Genomic DNA, 16023 nt, shown 5'->3' with positions numbered 1-16023 from the left:
GTTGATGGAAAATAATAATTTCATTCTTTCATACAGCAAATCATCATTTATAAAAGTAGCATAGTACTCCCTTGGTTAACGAGTTACATATGTCATGACCTGTTTCATGATCCTCACCCGTTATTCTTCAGAATCAGTTGTGTAGGTTTAAAGTTTAACGTCAATTAATTCTTTCAATACAATTATAATTTACGCACCGTTTCAAGCTTTGAATTTCAAACCAAGCGCCTGAAGAATGAATGATAAAATGTCCGTGCTTTCTTCGATCTGCAAAAGAGGTATAATTGCATCAAATATTGAGCTAGTTTTCTATTATTATTTAAAATGACAGAATTGTTTCTTTAATCGATTCCGTACAAATTTGCGTAAATTATAGCATTGTCCACTCACCACCTTGGCTGTTGGTTTGCCACCTCCATGTCCAGCTTTGGTCTCTATTCTAGCTAGAATAGGGTTCTCTTGTTGAGGTAGTTTTCCCAACTCATTTTGAAGAGTCGCGATGAGTTTAAGGCTATGCAAAGGTACAACTCTATCGTCATGGTCGGCTGTAAGCAACAAAGTTGCTGGATACTGTTGCTCCTTATTTTTCAAACTGACGTTGTGCAGAGGTGAGTATTTCAACAGATTAGAAAAGTGTTTCTCTTCGTCTGAACTACCATAGTCAGACACCCAAGCATATCCGATGGTAAACTTATGAAAGCGCAGCATATCCATCACTCTGAAAGAAAAAACATATTCGTTCAACGAAAAGCAGCAAAATATTACAAGGGATAAGAAGACGATGACTAGCGAAATGAAATTTTTGGTCACGACAAATTGACTCCTACCCGACTTGAGCGATGGCTGCTCCAAATAGATCTGGTCTCTGATTAATACATGCTGCGACCAATAATCCTCCATTGCTGCCACCTTGAATAATCAGTTTTTTCGATGTTGTGTATCCATTACTGATTAAATACTCAGCTGCAGATTGAAAATCGTCAAACACATTTTGTTTGTTTAGGAATCGACCTCCATTATGCCACTTTTCACCATATTCACTGTAAAATTATACACCATCTATGTATATTGTCACAGGAATATTACATCCGTTCTTACATGTGTCTCCATATCAGTTGCTGTTGTAATGACAATATTATTCACAAAAAAAAATGTCAAATTGTATTACCCGCCACCTCTGATGTTCGGAATCGCAAGCACTCCGTTCATGTGCTGGACAAATACCAGTCTGGTGACGCTGAAGGTTGGTTGAATGCTAACGTTAAATCCACCGTACCCGTAGAGAAGAGCAGGCATTGAGCCGTCCAATACGGCACCCTGAAATAGATGGTAAGAAGTTTCCCAAAAAATTTTTAAATAATAAATATTTTCGTCAAAAGTGAGATGAAACTGCAGATATAAATAATCAAGAGGTACTTTATTACCTTTTGCATAACAATGAACATGGGCACTTTAGTTCCATCCTTGCTAGTGTAGAAAACTTGCTTAGTCTGATATAAATCGGGATCAAAGTTTTTCACTTTAATATCACGGTGTATCTGAAAATATCAAATAAATTTATACTTGTGAGATAACTTGTCTGTCGTACACGCAATGGACCTGTTAGGATACGACTCGACAGTTCACCTTTGGTTCAGCGTCATCTTTCAGGTCCGTGGTGTATATTATACCAGGGGTGAGAAAACTCGTGAATTGATAAAATATTTCAGAATATTTTTTGTCACCAGAAAAGCCAACTATCGTTCCAACATCAATTGGGAAAGTACGGAGTAGCTGTCCAGTTTCCAAAGAATATAATTGAAGTACATTCTGCAAATAAATGTAGTGCCCGTTGTAGTTCAGGTCAGAAAAATAAAAGTAGATAAAACTTTACAAACCGAGTCAATAACGTACACGTTTACAATTTCAATGATTTATTACCTTGACATCTTCGATATAGCAAGCGACAAACTTATTACCGTCCACTGCGCTAGCCCAATCCAAAACGTTATGGGGATCTTCTGGCAATAGTTCACCCCATTTGGACTGCTCCCAATCATGCAGATCAATAGTTATCAGCTTGTAATTGGGAGAATTTTTATTTGTGCGAAAAACAGCTTTGGATCCCAGATTGGTGATGTACTATGACATAAATTTTGACAATACGTATTGTAGATGGAAAAAGACTATCAATCGTATTAGGATCAATTTCCAGTATACCAACTTCGTAATCAGCATCTAGCTTATCCACAACTTTAGTGAGCGGTAGTTTTCCACTGATTTTAGTTCCCGGCTTCAGTTCTGCGAAATACACTAAATTGTCTTTACAATCCTTCAGGGGCATGACAATCAACCAATTTCCACAATCACTTACTTCTGCGCCACTAAGAAAGGAAAGAATATCTGTTAATCATTCATCGATAGATAATACCAATGGTCAGTGAACTCACTTAGACTTTCTTTACGGTGTACGAAATAAATACTAAGAGCCACACGGTACCAATGAAGCATGTGCGTTAAAAATTTAGGCTTGTTTGCTAGTTACATTAAAATTATTGATCTAAAAAATTCCCCTCACATTCTCCACAAGGGCTGATCTGGAAATTCAATAACCAAAATATCCTCGGACTGTGGAGTGCCAACGGAGTGGTAATAGAGCTTTTGATGCTCAATGCCTTGAATTTCCGATCCATCAGTTTTTCCTTTCTGTTCAGGATATCGGCAGTAGAAAATACCCTTGTTATCGTGGGTCCAAGCTATTGGTGAAAACTTGACCTTTTCTAAAACTTCCGGGTATTTTTCACCTGAAGATAATATCGGTCAAAATTAAGTTGCACTTCATGCACATTACTCTATGCTATTGTTAAAACTTTCAAACTTCTATTAATCAGATGTAATAAGGAAGTGCGAATATCAAAATAGAGGAAATAAAACCAGCGTAAACTGTTGAGCAGTGAAAGACAACCTGATAATAAGTATATGTAAAAGTCTGAAGACCCGTGTGAAAACCAAAAGGCGTGAAATCTGTTACAACAGCTACTCAACCTGCTGCTACAGCAAAATAATAGTATTTCTTTTAAGAATCGATGAGCTTGTGTACTGTACCCGTGACTGTGTTAATGAAATGGATCGTTTTCCAATCCGAGCCACTGCTTGAAAGCCCGTAAGCAAAGATACCACCATCTTCGCTAAATTTACTACTACTTATAGCAACAGTTCCATCTTGGGACAGAGTATTAGGATCTAGAAATACGCTTGGCTCTGCGTCTATTGAGCTTTGCACGTATAGGACGCTGTAAATGGACAATTTTATTGTCTTACTTATAACATGATCGGTCAGGCAACAACTATAACAATATGACCTTGCGAGATTCATATTCCGATAAACTGAGATCTAATACTCAAGATCAAGTGTTAAAAAATTACATTTTGTAACGACAAAGTATACAAGTGGCAACGATTGAGCATAGTTTGAATATAAAACAATATTTCATCGGCGAACAATGATGTTTTTCACACAAGAGAAACCAACAATACAAAAAATGACATTAACCAAAGCTAAGTCGACTTAGATAAGATGTTGCATGTATAGTACATATAACTGAGAATTTTTACACATCACGAGTATTTGATACTATAGTTTACAATAAGCATAAGCAAACTAAGGCAAACCTCTGATTTTGTAATCCGGTATTTTTGTAGAAGTAATATTTTTCTCCGTGCTTAGCAGGGCAGGAATACTTTGGAAAATCCCAAAGCTGTTTCAAACGATCATGTATATTTTCACGTACTGGACAAGCGTCTAAATATGGCCTTGTTATAGCATTTTGAGCTTCTACGAAGGCTTTAGTCTCCTCCGAGTCTGGATCTTCCAGCCATCTGTACGGATCTACGATCTGTAAAAAAAAATGTTTTCAGTCTGGAAGAAGGTAAGAATAACGGACGTTGAATACTAGTCGTGAAAAGAGGAAGAATCATACGCATGATGGATCAAATAACTACTATTGCACAAGAAAAGTGTAGGGTATTGAAGAACCTAACCTTAGTTCCGTGATAATCGTCGACGATACTTTCGTCACGACGAGCGTCGGGATATGAAAACTTTGTCATGATTTTACAATCACGTCGTTCAGTGTACGATGTAAAGTCAGGTTTCACCTGCCGATATAAAAATTTCATAAATTTCTGCGTTCCCCTTTAATAAGAAAGTGAGTACCGTTACCACGCAACAGTGGAGCAGCAGTTTTCGATGTTCGAAACTGCTGAAAATAAGGTTAGGTATATCTAACAAGTTACATCTGACAATAGTGAAAATGGTACTTATGTACCGGCGAATAGAGCCTATCTGCTTTCGCGATATGCAGGGATCGTAAGTGATTCCAGCTAACTAGGGCGGCCTCTGCTCTTCTATTTATAGCTGTACCGATACTACTTTTTATAAAGACTCGTGTACGCGACAATAAACACTTAATCCCATCGGCGGCCGGCAGCTGGAGCGGGGCGATCATCGCGAACGGGAATTAATCACTTTTCGCGTACATCGATGCGCACATACTTATGTGTAGGATATCAGATGAACCGAGCACGGAGTAAAATCTCTGCAATCAGCAATGAGGATCCTATCTTCGTTAATTAAAGCGTATTGCCCTTGTTCTACAGTACGTGGTACCCTGGTGAAAATTTCAACTACTACGAATTTTTACAGAAATTGGAACATATATTATTTTTTACAAAATTGTAAATATGCGTAGTTTTTCGTAAGGAATTATTAACTTTCCTTAAAAATTCTACCAGCTTGTAGAATTTTTACTGAAAAGGTAGAAATTTTCTTGAAAATCTACAAATTTTTATGACAAAATATGCATATTTATTATTTTTTATGAAAACAATTTTTTGACGCTAAATGTCCCGATTTCCCTAAAAACACGTAGAAAATCGTTGCAAATGCATACGACTCATAGCGCAGCGAGAAACGTAATTCGTATAGTTTCTTCACCTACAGGATAACGGCTATGAAACTCACCTCAGACAACACCAATCAACACGAATTTTGAGCATGATCTGAATCAACGCTTCCTCATCACATCGAGGCGAAAACATCAGTAATAAAACAAAACATGGCAAAAAAAAAAAAAAAATAATTCCGAATGAGGATGGGGCGAAACGATACAGAAGAAAAGGCTAGCGCTGATAACGCACTAGCAGTCGGGTACCCGATGATATTGCGTAACGCCCCGCGATTATGGTATCCCTCCATTAAATTACAATCTGTTACATTTTGATTGTACTTATACTGTATGCAAATTTTAGATAAAATCAGGCTAGTGGAAGGGATAAAATTATACTCCTATACGTGAAAATGATGTATAATTATTATAAAAATCAGCTGCAGAATAGGTAAATCTTTCTTTAAAGGTAGTACGTATGCATGTTTAATACATGTTTAATACTAGCAGCCCGTCGCGCGCGGCTCCGTTCGCTAATATTTTCAAATGCTTATCGTGACAAAATTATTAGACTTTTTGAGCCGAGACGTTGGAAACTCTTGATCATGAATTTCTTCTGTCTGTCAGAGTTCATTCGGCGTTCGCACAAGTGTGTGATCCTCTTCCGACTTGGCTTGCAAACATCGTTATATCGTCAAAAGTATTGATCTCGTTGTAACGACATACAGCCTAAAACCTACCCAAACGTTGCACCTATCTACAGAAAAAAAAGAATCAAAACTGGTTCACTAACTTTTGGAGTTATAAGCGAACATACGGACAGATAGACATTTTTATTGTATACATATTATACGTAGATAAGAGATGTAGAAACGAAGAAGATGAAAATATACGCGTATATGTACACCGAAGAATCTCGTTGTACTCATATAAACATTTGTACGTGTGGTAAATTGCGAGAGATTACTGGGGTAGACAGTATCGCAATTTACATAGACGGACGTGTAGCTGTCTCATTTTATCGCTTTGCATGCGCTCGTCTCTGTGGCCTTTGGCACGCATTTGGTTCCCGCACCACGGAGTTGAGCCCCCCGCGAAAGTTCCGCGCAGTGTTGCCAGATTAGGAGAACTCCTCCTAAATTTTGGAGGAATTGAAAGCTTCCGGAGAAAAAAACATGAAGAAAAAATATCGAGGATTCGCTCGTCAACTTTGCAGTTTTTACTGCCTTTGTTTGTTATTATTCTGTGCGACAAGTACGGTGAGCGAAAGACAAGTTCTGTCGGTATAGCAAATGCCAGAATTGCTGGTAGGGTTGAGCATTTCAGATAGAGCGGGCAGCTTATACCGAAAAGTGGATTTTATTTCTACGTACCAATTATACACGTCGTATTGTGCGAACATCGTTTAAGGTCGTTTTGTCGGTTAAAAATTTTAGCAAGATTTAGGAGAATCTCGGAGGATTTTAAAGTTATCCTGGGAGATTAGTGCGACAGCGATCTGGCAACACTGGTAATCATCCGCGGGGTGTTCGAACGCGCCGCGTTGTCGAATGGCATAAAAAATGAAGCAGAGTCGAACGTAGATTCCCATTGCGGTTGCGCAGCGGCCACGCGCAAATCAGCTGCACTTTGCGCCCTGTGTTCGTGCTCCACGAGCGAACCTAGATAACCTCTTTAAACGGCTCCGCCCACAGGGCAGGTTAATATAACGGAGATCGAGAGGAGCTGAGAATACATTATACATGTGAGAGTTCGAAAAGCACGGAGCGACTCTGCCGACGGCAGAAAATCCACGTTCTAAACGACAAAGAGGAACTTGGTTCTTCACGCAAAGCCCGAGGAGCGTTATTCTGGGATTCCTGGGACATTGACGCCGGCGCTCGTCACAGATCGCGGATCGATCTATCGAATTAAGGAGTTCCTACCGACGCTTCGTTGCTTCCTACCTTCAATCTGTCAGCACACGGAGGAATGCAAAAGGATTGCCGAGACTGTCTGGGTATCAGGTACCGTATCAATACGTTGGACCAAACCTGGAAGTGGCTGCACCAAACCATAGCCCTGCATGATTACCTGATCGCAATAACGGCCACCCAGTCGGACGTATCACCTGCGCCCTGCGGCTGCTAGGTCTGCGCAAATCCATCATCACTGCCCCAATCATCCATCCTACATCTCTGCGCGGACCTTGGATTCATCGCTGTGAACGCCAGCAAATCATATAAATACACTGTACTCGTACAACCCCTCAAAGACTAAGCTGATCTAAAGCCCAAAAAGACTGAAAATATATAAATAAATAAACAAATAAATAAATAAATAAACAAACAAATAAACAAGTCAATAATTAATACAACATAAAGAAGATATTTATAAGTACAACCTGACACGTGATCAAGTCTAAGTAAATAATAATAAAGAGTATTGGTGTAAGAGAAATTCGGACAAAGAAACAAACATGAGCTTCGTCATAAAAAACGGAGCAGCCGCTGCAAGATCTGTGAGGCTGGTCGGTAACTTGATCAACGTTTGCGGCTCGTCGGTTTGTTGCGCTTCTACTCAATCTGGGAATGACATTTCCGAAGATGCGATACGAAAATCTGTATACATTTCGCAGTCCACCGATATATTCACAAATCTAGCCCTGGAGGATTGGTTCTATCGCAACTATGACTTCGCCGATAATCACATACTACTTTTATGGAGAAACGAGCCGTGTGTAGTCGTAGGGAGGCATCAAAATCCTTGGCTGGAGTCCAACATGGCAGCGATAGACGAAAATGGAATATCTTTGGCAAGACGCAACAGCGGAGGTGGCACGGTTTACCACGATATGGGCAATCTTAATTTGTCCTTTTTCACCCCGCGTCAACGGTACAATCGTCGTTACAACCTGGATGTCATTTGCAGAGCATTGTACAGACAGTGGGGCATCAAGGCTAACGTTAACAAGCGCGAGGATGTCGTCGTTGACGGTGAATTCAAGGTACGATACTTCTGGCTGGAAACAAAAAAGCCTAAACAAATGAAAAACATATATCATTCGCTACATCTTTGTATATAATTGGAAGTTCTTATATGGAAAATTTTTTCAGCAGCTAATTCTGACCCTCGATTTGTACTCATTTCTTTTCCATTTCGAAACTATAAACAGCTATAGCTATGTTTTTTCCAATTATTTATGTTTCCCTGTTTCATTCCCAAAATTATTTTAGCAGGTTTCTGGCTCCGCTGCCAAACTGGGAAGGCCTAATGCTTATCACCATTGTACATTGCTGGTGAACGTGAACAAGCCCAACTTGAGTTTGGCCCTTGAGAGAAAAGAGGTAAAATTAATATTAAAATATTTAATTTATAACAAATATGTGCAAATTGTTGAGGACAAATACCAGTTGCAATAATTTATATTGATATTTGCAGTCGACAGTTTTTAAGAAATCCTACTACTCGCAGCTTCTTATTGACTTTCTCAGCAAAGAACATATTCTTCATAACATGACATACATTATCAATAAACTCTGACCCACTGATTATTGTGTTCTATCGTAACGACGCAGAGCAGGTTTAGAATCCCGCAACTATTTCATAGTAGATATGCAGGCCAAAGCTATTTGTGCTCATAGAATTCTAGAAACAACCGAAATAAAACCGAATGGATTCAAAACCGAGCGCCTCACGTTTCACTTCGTCACAAAAATATCTGCTACACCGTTCAAGCTGATCTATTCACGATTTGTTATATCTTTCAAGTAAAATTTCTAGATGTTTAAAGAAAATTTGATTTACTTGATCTGGGTGTCGTTGAATGTGAATCTATTCGTTCAGGGGTATTGTGATTGATCGATTTCTCAATATTAACTTCATCTTTTTTAGTGTTAAAAGTGGTTGAGAAAACTCGTACTCTATTTATATACAAGGTTGAATTGCCTTCACAGAAATATTTTAAAAATAATTTCTGATTCCAAGCGTAAAATCAACAGTCGGTTTAGGTAAAGGGTCAACTTGTAGTTGGTACATTATGTATAATGATACTTTATAATAATTCTTGTTATGTATGTACGCAACTCTGCTCTTAAAATTAGTCAAGTCTTACATAATACACGAAAGAATAATTCGACCTACGAACAGCTGTTAGATGGTTATCTCTGAACTTGCAAAGACCGTTGAATAAACAACATGATCCTGTGTCTAGACCGTGGTGAAACTTTCGGTTAGAAAATGAAATAAAAGTGGAAAAAAGTGTGCTGCGATTACAATTTATCACGTACGCATATGTTATCTTTACACTGTTTTGTCTCCACTTAAGTAAACACAGTTGTAGTTCTGCTTTATAAATTTCAATGCCTTCCAAGTGCTAATGTTGTTGAGCCTTTGCTAACAAATTGTTACATTTCCATATTCTCAGTGAAAAGCTGATGTTACAAATTCAAGGTGTTCGTTGATGCGGGAATGTGGAAGATTTGGAATGATTGTTATTGCGTTGGCGAGATCTTACCTAAATTGTCCTACAATAAAAAAATGTTCTTCGACTAGTTAGAAATCTTGGTCGCGTTTATTGCTCATTTTTATGATTCTCATGCTTTATGTCCTGATTGAAATTCCAAATTCCATTACAGATATTTGCCTGTTACTATAATTTACTTTGTAACAATCTTTTATATCGTTTATTACTTGGTTGCAGAAAGGAATAACAACAAACGCGACAGAGTCTGTCCGTTCTTTTGTGAAGAATTTAACCGACATCAACATGCACATTCATCCAGATAATTTACTCAGCGCTATAGGCTGGGAATATCTCAGAACGCGAGCAGTGACCTTAGAGGATGGGGGCCAAGATCTGGTACAGCAACAAAAAGGGTTTCAGATGATCAATCCCACTGAGGATTGGTTTCCAGGTACAACGGAATCTCAAGTTTTCCTTATCACGAATGAAACTGGCAGGCAAACGGATCCTTAGAGTATCAAGCTCGTCATACATTAATGCTGCTGGGCCAACAAATTCATTTCAACTTTATATAACAATAATTCCTTGGGTATTGCGAGCCAACCAATGTGGTCTAAAGTAGGCAATAACAGAAAATTGAAAGATAGAGTTGCCGGTTGTTTCTCAAATAAAGACAAGTTAAATATATCACAGCACATAACAAGCGAGACACTGAATTGCCTATTACCAAAATTCTACTTTATCTTGTGAAATCTTATTGTTAATAAATGACAGATATCGCCACCTGACGCTATATAAGTATGTATTCGTTTTGGACGAAAAATCACGGCAATCCCTTAATCTTGATCTTATGAAAATAATATAAACGGGCAAAATTTATCTCCCTTTCAGGTATAACAATGCTACGCGACGAATTTGCTTCGTGGGAATGGACTTTCGGAAAGACACCGAAATTCAGCGTAACCCAACAACTGGAGCTGTCAACGATACACGGAGAGGTGCACGAGCTGACATTGACATTGGACATTGAGAATGGTATCGTCGAAGAGATTAAGATGAGCCTACCGACCAGCTTGAAGGTAGCGAATTTTCGCGAAGACGCCAGCGTCGTGACTAGCTTAAAAGGTTCACGATATTCCGAGGATACGGTAAACAGAGTTGCTAAAGCTATTGGTTGTAAAAAAATAAGGCAATTACCGCAATCGATGAATATGAGCAACATGGCTGCATCTCAGTAATAATAGTTTGCCTCAGAATGTCTATATTGTACTGGTTACATAGGTAATAACAAAAATAAAAATGTACACGGTAATTGTATGTTTTGTAACCATCGGAACAATGTTGTTTCTTCCAAGGGTCAAGGAACTGATTCGTTGTAAATATTGTGAATGATTAAGTATTGATCTACTTTACCGATTAGTGGGTTCTCCTCGCGATTACGATTATTTCAAAGTATTTTTGTCATATCTGTATAACTAATTCGGGCCTATGACGAACATGCTAATTTATTAAACTGCATAATCATTAAATTCGTTTATTCGTCCGACAGTGGATTTTATATCAATCGTTATTTTGCTACTTGATTATTAAATGATATATTAGACTTGTTCGACAAGTTTCGCTGTATAATATTAGCAGGAGTTCATGTATAATGATTTAGTGTATCGTATTTGCAATAATATTACGTATGTTACGACAGTAATAAATATATTTAGCTAAACCGTGCAGGTATTCTTTTTTTCAACGAAAACAAAATATGGGAATAGCCAAACTCTTTTCATCCACCTGCGTTACGCACGAGTTAACTGTTTGGAATACCGGACTCTATAAGAATATGACCGTAAATTTTTCCACGTAAGAATTTATGGCTTACACGAGAAAAACAAATTTCCAATCGAAAACTGCCGGATTCAAATGTCGGAATTCCTAATACGTATATCGATGGCTTGTAACTCTGCGGTTCCTCGATTACATTATCATTTCCCACTCGTGGATATATCATTAAAGTGATGCAATGGTGATAATCAGAGTTTGCACGTCAGTCACCCAAAGATTAACTCTTCGTGTTTTTGAGGTGGGCCATGAAGAAGGCCATTCATTTTTATTCCTATATACGGGCATAGATACAACAGGTGGCAGCTGATGTACCACCGAGTGACGATGAATAATTAATTAGAAAAGGTTTTGAATCAGTTGGGACTACAGAAAAAAAAAATTAATACCTTTTGTCGGGAAACACCTTTCCAGCTTGTTTCGCTTTATCAAACCCGATTGCTGCTGCGTAAATACACAAATACGTACAAAGAAAACACGGTAGATTGGTGACACGAATAAAAGAGGCCTGAATACAGATGTGAAGACGCTGAATAGACATTACCATTACGGGCAATATCAATGAATTTAAAGCACAAACGTCAAACCTAGTAAGATCTTATCAGAGGTCGAAATTAGTTACGTTAACGTAAGGAAGTATTGGGCAAATTTTCGTTATTGGGCAACTTTAGAATAACTTTCGGAAAGATCGCTTGTCGGAGTATCAGTATATTTTCTTTATTATGCTTTACTAAATTTACACGATTCTAAAGGTGCGGAATGACTATTTTTAATGAACACGCATCGTTATGGTGATGTTACTAACTTCAACCTCGTGATTTTATGCGCTACGTGACATACATGACTACAAAAATACTCTGCTTTTTGGATCGATGGACAGACATATAATTTACATGCATACTGAAATTATACATATAGTTCGAAAATTTATTGCATTTGGTAGTAGCATGTCAGGTTATAAATTTCTTGTCAAATTCAGAGTATGTAAAAACGATTCCAAAGAACGTTCTGAATGAAGAATGAATAAAAAAAAATAAAATAAAATAAGGAAACCAGGAAGCACTTGCAGATCCTGAAAAAAGAGGTATAAAAAAGACAATTAATAATAATGAAAATAAAAAGTTTCACTTGCAGTAAAATTCAATCATATAATAATCAGCTTTACTTGCGTGTGAATAAACGTTTGAAAAGATGATAAACAAAAACTCGACATTTGACTTATCAAAAGTAATTAAACCCTAACTTCCTAACTGATCGTCAGCCATAACGACGCTTCGAACGAGGATAAATAACCAGTTAATATGTTACTTTTTTCTGAAAACTGAAATGAGATATTATCTTCTTTGATAATACCTGGTTTAACGAATCGTTAAACTTTCGATTCCAACCTGCACCCTTACAATTGATTGCGCGTCGCGCGTCGTATCTGGATATCGATATTCGAAGCCTCTACTCGGAAACTAATTGGGACACTAATTGCCGCATACGTATACATAGTTATATGTTTGTATAAATGAAGAAAATACGTGAGAAATCGTGTACGAAGAACAGTTCAACATCGTAGTTCACCCAACCTTGGCTGTATATTTATCTATAAAAATATAACGACACGATTTTAATGTGAATTTTTATTCACTCCTATTTCATTGGCTATTATATTATAGGTACAATAACATGCTTTTCCTCGATATTCCTGTGATAAATGAAATTCGTGTAGTCAGTAGAAAACAATTTTATTCTTCATTCTTCCGTATAATTTTTCGCCAACGTGACTACTGTCACGTTATCCTCAACCCAATGACAAAAGCAAGCAGTTTGATCATAGGCTTTTGATACCGCGCGCCGTAGCTAGATAGTATATGAATTTAAGGCCGAGAAAACGACACCGAACCTCCTTGATGATCGGTTTATCCGTACGTTGCTCCCTTGCAGTCGATTAGAAGAGAGTATCATTGATGTAAAAAATAATATATACATATATAAACGTCTAGTCAGGCCTCTCAAGCAACGCGCCCCTCAAGGTTCCAATCAAAGTCCAATCCTTCAAAAAGTCGACAACGTCGGTGAGATAAACGGAAGTGATGTAGGCAGGCCAATGTGCGAGTGAAACGGATCACTTTGCAAAGCCTTGATACCACGTACATGGTATGCAATCCTGATTATCCGAAACTCGCAGCGGTGATGTATAGTAATTAATTGATAATGAAACTTCAAATCTCCGGGGTTAGTAACGTTAATTGTGACATGAAAATCAATGACGAATGAGAAGAGGCACAATTTCTACCTTGAATAAAGCTTATAGGTATGTATCTGGTTACAAAAGAAGAGAAATAATCGGTAAAAATGTGTTTCATAGTTTAGTGAACGGCAGACCTTCGCCCACTGGGCGGCAACCTTAGAAACTATCACGTATAATACACATATACAGGTATCATTAATCAACGAGAGGGCATCGACCATTTGGCGGAAAAATTTCATCTCAACATATCAAATCTTTACATTATGTAGGAATATTTTCACGCCCGTTGGACGACGAATAATGTACTTGAAAGAAACGTGAAAAATATTTGAGAAAATTTTCAATATATTACACAACGTGCGGTACGTATAAATACGCGATACATTCGACTGCGGAGTTCAGGGTTTACCCTAACGTTCCTAAAACAGCTCACCGTGAACATGTTCGACCGAAGGTTATGCATATCATATACCTGGTAGCTTGTTCGACGAGATTCCCACCGTACGTAGCGAGAAAGTGTACACAGGTAGGTTATATCCATGTATGCACTTGTACGTGTAATACATTGGGTCACGGCTTTCCACAATTACAGTCCTTGTCTAGCTTTTACGTTCTACCCAAAGTTAAATTCTGAGTCGACAAGCCGGGGGTCAAGTCCCGCACAGACGGGTATAAGAAGATTATCGTGATTATTGCACTAGCTGACAGTAAGCCGTAACGAAATAACAAATATATAGGCTCAAATCCCGAAAGTCGTTGTAAATATAAGAAAATAGTCATGGTTTCCCCAATGTTTCGTTGCGATAACTTTACTAACTTTAACCGCGTACCACAGGAGATGGTTAATTAAGGAGTGTCCTGGTCGATTTCGACGTTGACGTATTGTATGTAGGTGGGGATTCTCACAAGGAAGGTATCCTAGGTAGATCTCCCCGATTCGACTTCTTTTGTAATATGTTATAGTAGACTGAAAACTAAGCGACACGTATTTTTTTAGTATCTGCCATTGAGCTCTTTAAGGGGGTGAAACCAGCCTCTAAAGCAAGGCGTGTCAAGTCCGTTAGGGACCATTTTATTCAAGTGTAGTTAAATGAAAATCGGAATAATCAAGAGCCAAGATGCGTTGGCGACCTGTTGCTGGAGAAGGTGGCGGCAAAGAGGAAGACCGTGATGAATTGAAAAGTGAGAAGGACGACTCGGTGTCATGACGAATTCTAGGGGAAAAGGGACACGGAGCAACTGACGTCGTAAGTCGTCGGTAAAAAAAAAAAGAATATTAACACATTTCCATTTGACGCAGAAACAAAGAAATGGGTCGAATGGATTCTAGAAAATCCCAAAGGTAAACCCGTAGAATTCATGCCATTTCTTTATTTCTGCCTCGAACGAAAACGTCTTGGAGTGTTTTTGTTTAGGATTGCGTATAGGATAGGGCTGTTGCGCTTTTTTCGCGCTTCAGATACTTGAACTTCGATATCTGGCGATACATACGACAACGTCGAAATGAAGTAAGGCATTCCCTAAATGTATATAATATACCTATGTAAATACACAGAGATAAAAATCTAGCGTGTTTAGGTGAAATACGCAAACAGAGCGTGTCGCTGTTACGTTATCATAGAAACGATTGTTGTTATTGTTGTTGTTGTTGTTGTTGTTGTTGTTATTGATATTTTGTCAGTTCAGTGAACGTGATATAGTGGTGAAACTTACAGGTCCGTAAGCGCGTTAATTAAGCATGTATACCGTATGAGGAAATACCGGCGCCGTTATCATTAACGTGAGTCGACTGGCACTCAGGCATTCGCAGATGTTTAAGGATGATATAATTGTACCTAGCCGTATAATTTCGATACATACGTCAATGGCTGCTCTGTGGCGGAAATTAACCGCAAGTATATTATACATACGTATAGTTATCTCATTCGGGATGCTGCTAGACGAGTTTTCGAGATATTCTGATCTTTTTCATATACTACGTCGCATCAACTCACACGTAACAGCTCGTATAACCCACGCGTGGTGTTTATAAGATAGTCACCGTAGTAGATCGTTATCACGGTAGTTCCCCATTGCATTATACGTCAGCAGCAATATTGTAGTATACACATAAATATCTATATATATGTGTACATATTTTTTTTTTCAGTGCGAATCCCTCGTAAAACTGTTGTTTATGATGAAAAAAAAAATCCCCTGAAAATTTGATCTCGATCGGATAAGATTTATAGGTTCCCCTTTCGAGTTTTCGTTTTTACATTGACATAACACGTAAAAAAAATGCTCACCTCAACTCCCCGTCTATTTCGCGTGAAAATATAGAAGAAAATGAAAAATATCAAGAGACCATTTTTGTAGGCGACAATATTTTATCTATAATATATTAAATCTTATCCGATCGAGAAAAAATTTTTAAGGGATTTTTTTTTTTACATCATCGGCACTGAAATAAAAACACTTGTTTTGGTGAGCCACTCTAATATATATATTATTAGATATTAACCATCTCATCTGACAATCAGACTACAACACTTGGAATATTCTCGACTGGCCACGCCTGTAACACGGGTTATGTCTATTAC

General features: G+C 38.0%; 2 protein-coding genes and 1 long non-coding RNA gene across 4 annotated transcripts; 2 read left to right on the top strand and 1 right to left on the bottom strand.

Annotated features, from left to right (window-relative positions):
- Nucleotide 1: 1 nt before the first annotated feature.
- LOC124301105 (prolyl endopeptidase) lies at nt 2-4487 on the bottom strand. The gene is made up of 13 exons (XM_046755804.1): nt 4308-4487; nt 4021-4137; nt 3652-3875; nt 3085-3272; nt 2558-2783; nt 2204-2363; nt 1921-2121; nt 1627-1809; nt 1425-1538; nt 1169-1317; nt 828-1040; nt 391-718; nt 2-267 (listed from the first exon to the last, which is right to left on the bottom strand). Exons 1-13 carry the CDS (start codon nt 4485-4487, stop codon nt 202-204), a joined length of 2349 nt encoding a protein of 782 aa, XP_046611760.1. The 3' UTR covers nt 2-201.
- Nucleotides 4488-4500: 13 nt separating this feature from the next.
- LOC124301110 (uncharacterized) lies at nt 4501-5678 on the top strand. The gene is made up of 2 exons (XR_006907398.1): nt 4501-4637; nt 4982-5678. It is a non-coding gene; the product is annotated as an uncharacterized LOC124301110 (long non-coding RNA).
- Nucleotides 5679-7062: 1384 nt separating this feature from the next.
- Nucleotides 7063-11089, top strand: LOC124301109 (lipoyltransferase 1, mitochondrial). 2 transcript variants are annotated; one of them, XM_046755821.1, is made up of 4 exons: nt 7063-7911; nt 8144-8251; nt 9607-9820; nt 10261-11089. In XM_046755821.1, the coding sequence occupies exons 1-4, from the start codon at nt 7384-7386 to the stop codon at nt 10605-10607; spliced, it is 1197 nt and encodes a 398-aa protein (XP_046611777.1). In that variant the 5' UTR covers nt 7063-7383; the 3' UTR covers nt 10608-11089. The 2 variants fall into 2 exon arrangements, with proteins under 2 accessions (XP_046611777.1, XP_046611776.1); XM_046755820.1 differs by having other exon boundaries at nt 8141-8251.
- Nucleotides 11090-16023: the final 4934 nt, after the last annotated feature.

The sequence above is a fragment of the Neodiprion virginianus genome, chromosome 3, assembly GCF_021901495.1.
Source record: "Neodiprion virginianus isolate iyNeoVirg1 chromosome 3, iyNeoVirg1.1, whole genome shotgun sequence".
Lineage (NCBI taxonomy): Eukaryota > Metazoa > Arthropoda > Insecta > Hymenoptera > Diprionidae > Neodiprion > Neodiprion virginianus.
Note: the sequence above shows the minus strand (reverse complement) of the source record. Positions and strands in the feature narration are given on the sequence as shown.

What these genes read in the sequence shown, in the direction of transcription:
- LOC124301105 (XM_046755804.1), bottom strand. Translation starts at nt 4,487, where the DNA reads ATGATCGCCCCGCTCCAGCTGCCGGCCGCCGATGGGATTAAGTGTTTA. An exon ending in CAGATAGGCTCTATTCGCCG is followed by an intron (nt 4,138 to 4,307) that starts GTACATAAGTAC and finishes TTATATCGGCAG; the next exon opens with GTGAAACCTGACTTTACATC. An exon ending in GCAGCCATCGCTCAAGTCGG is followed by an intron (nt 719 to 827) that starts GTAGGAGTCAAT and finishes TTTTTCTTTCAG; the next exon opens with AGTGATGGATATGCTGCGCT.
- LOC124301109 (XM_046755820.1), top strand. Translation starts at nt 7,384, where the DNA reads ATGAGCTTCGTCATAAAAAACGGAGCAGCCGCTGCAAGATCTGTGAGG. An exon ending in TCGTTGACGGTGAATTCAAG is followed by an intron (nt 7,912 to 8,140) that starts GTACGATACTTC and finishes AAATTATTTTAG; the next exon opens with CAGGTTTCTGGCTCCGCTGC. An exon ending in CACTGAGGATTGGTTTCCAG is followed by an intron (nt 9,821 to 10,260) that starts GTACAACGGAAT and finishes TCTCCCTTTCAG; the next exon opens with GTATAACAATGCTACGCGAC.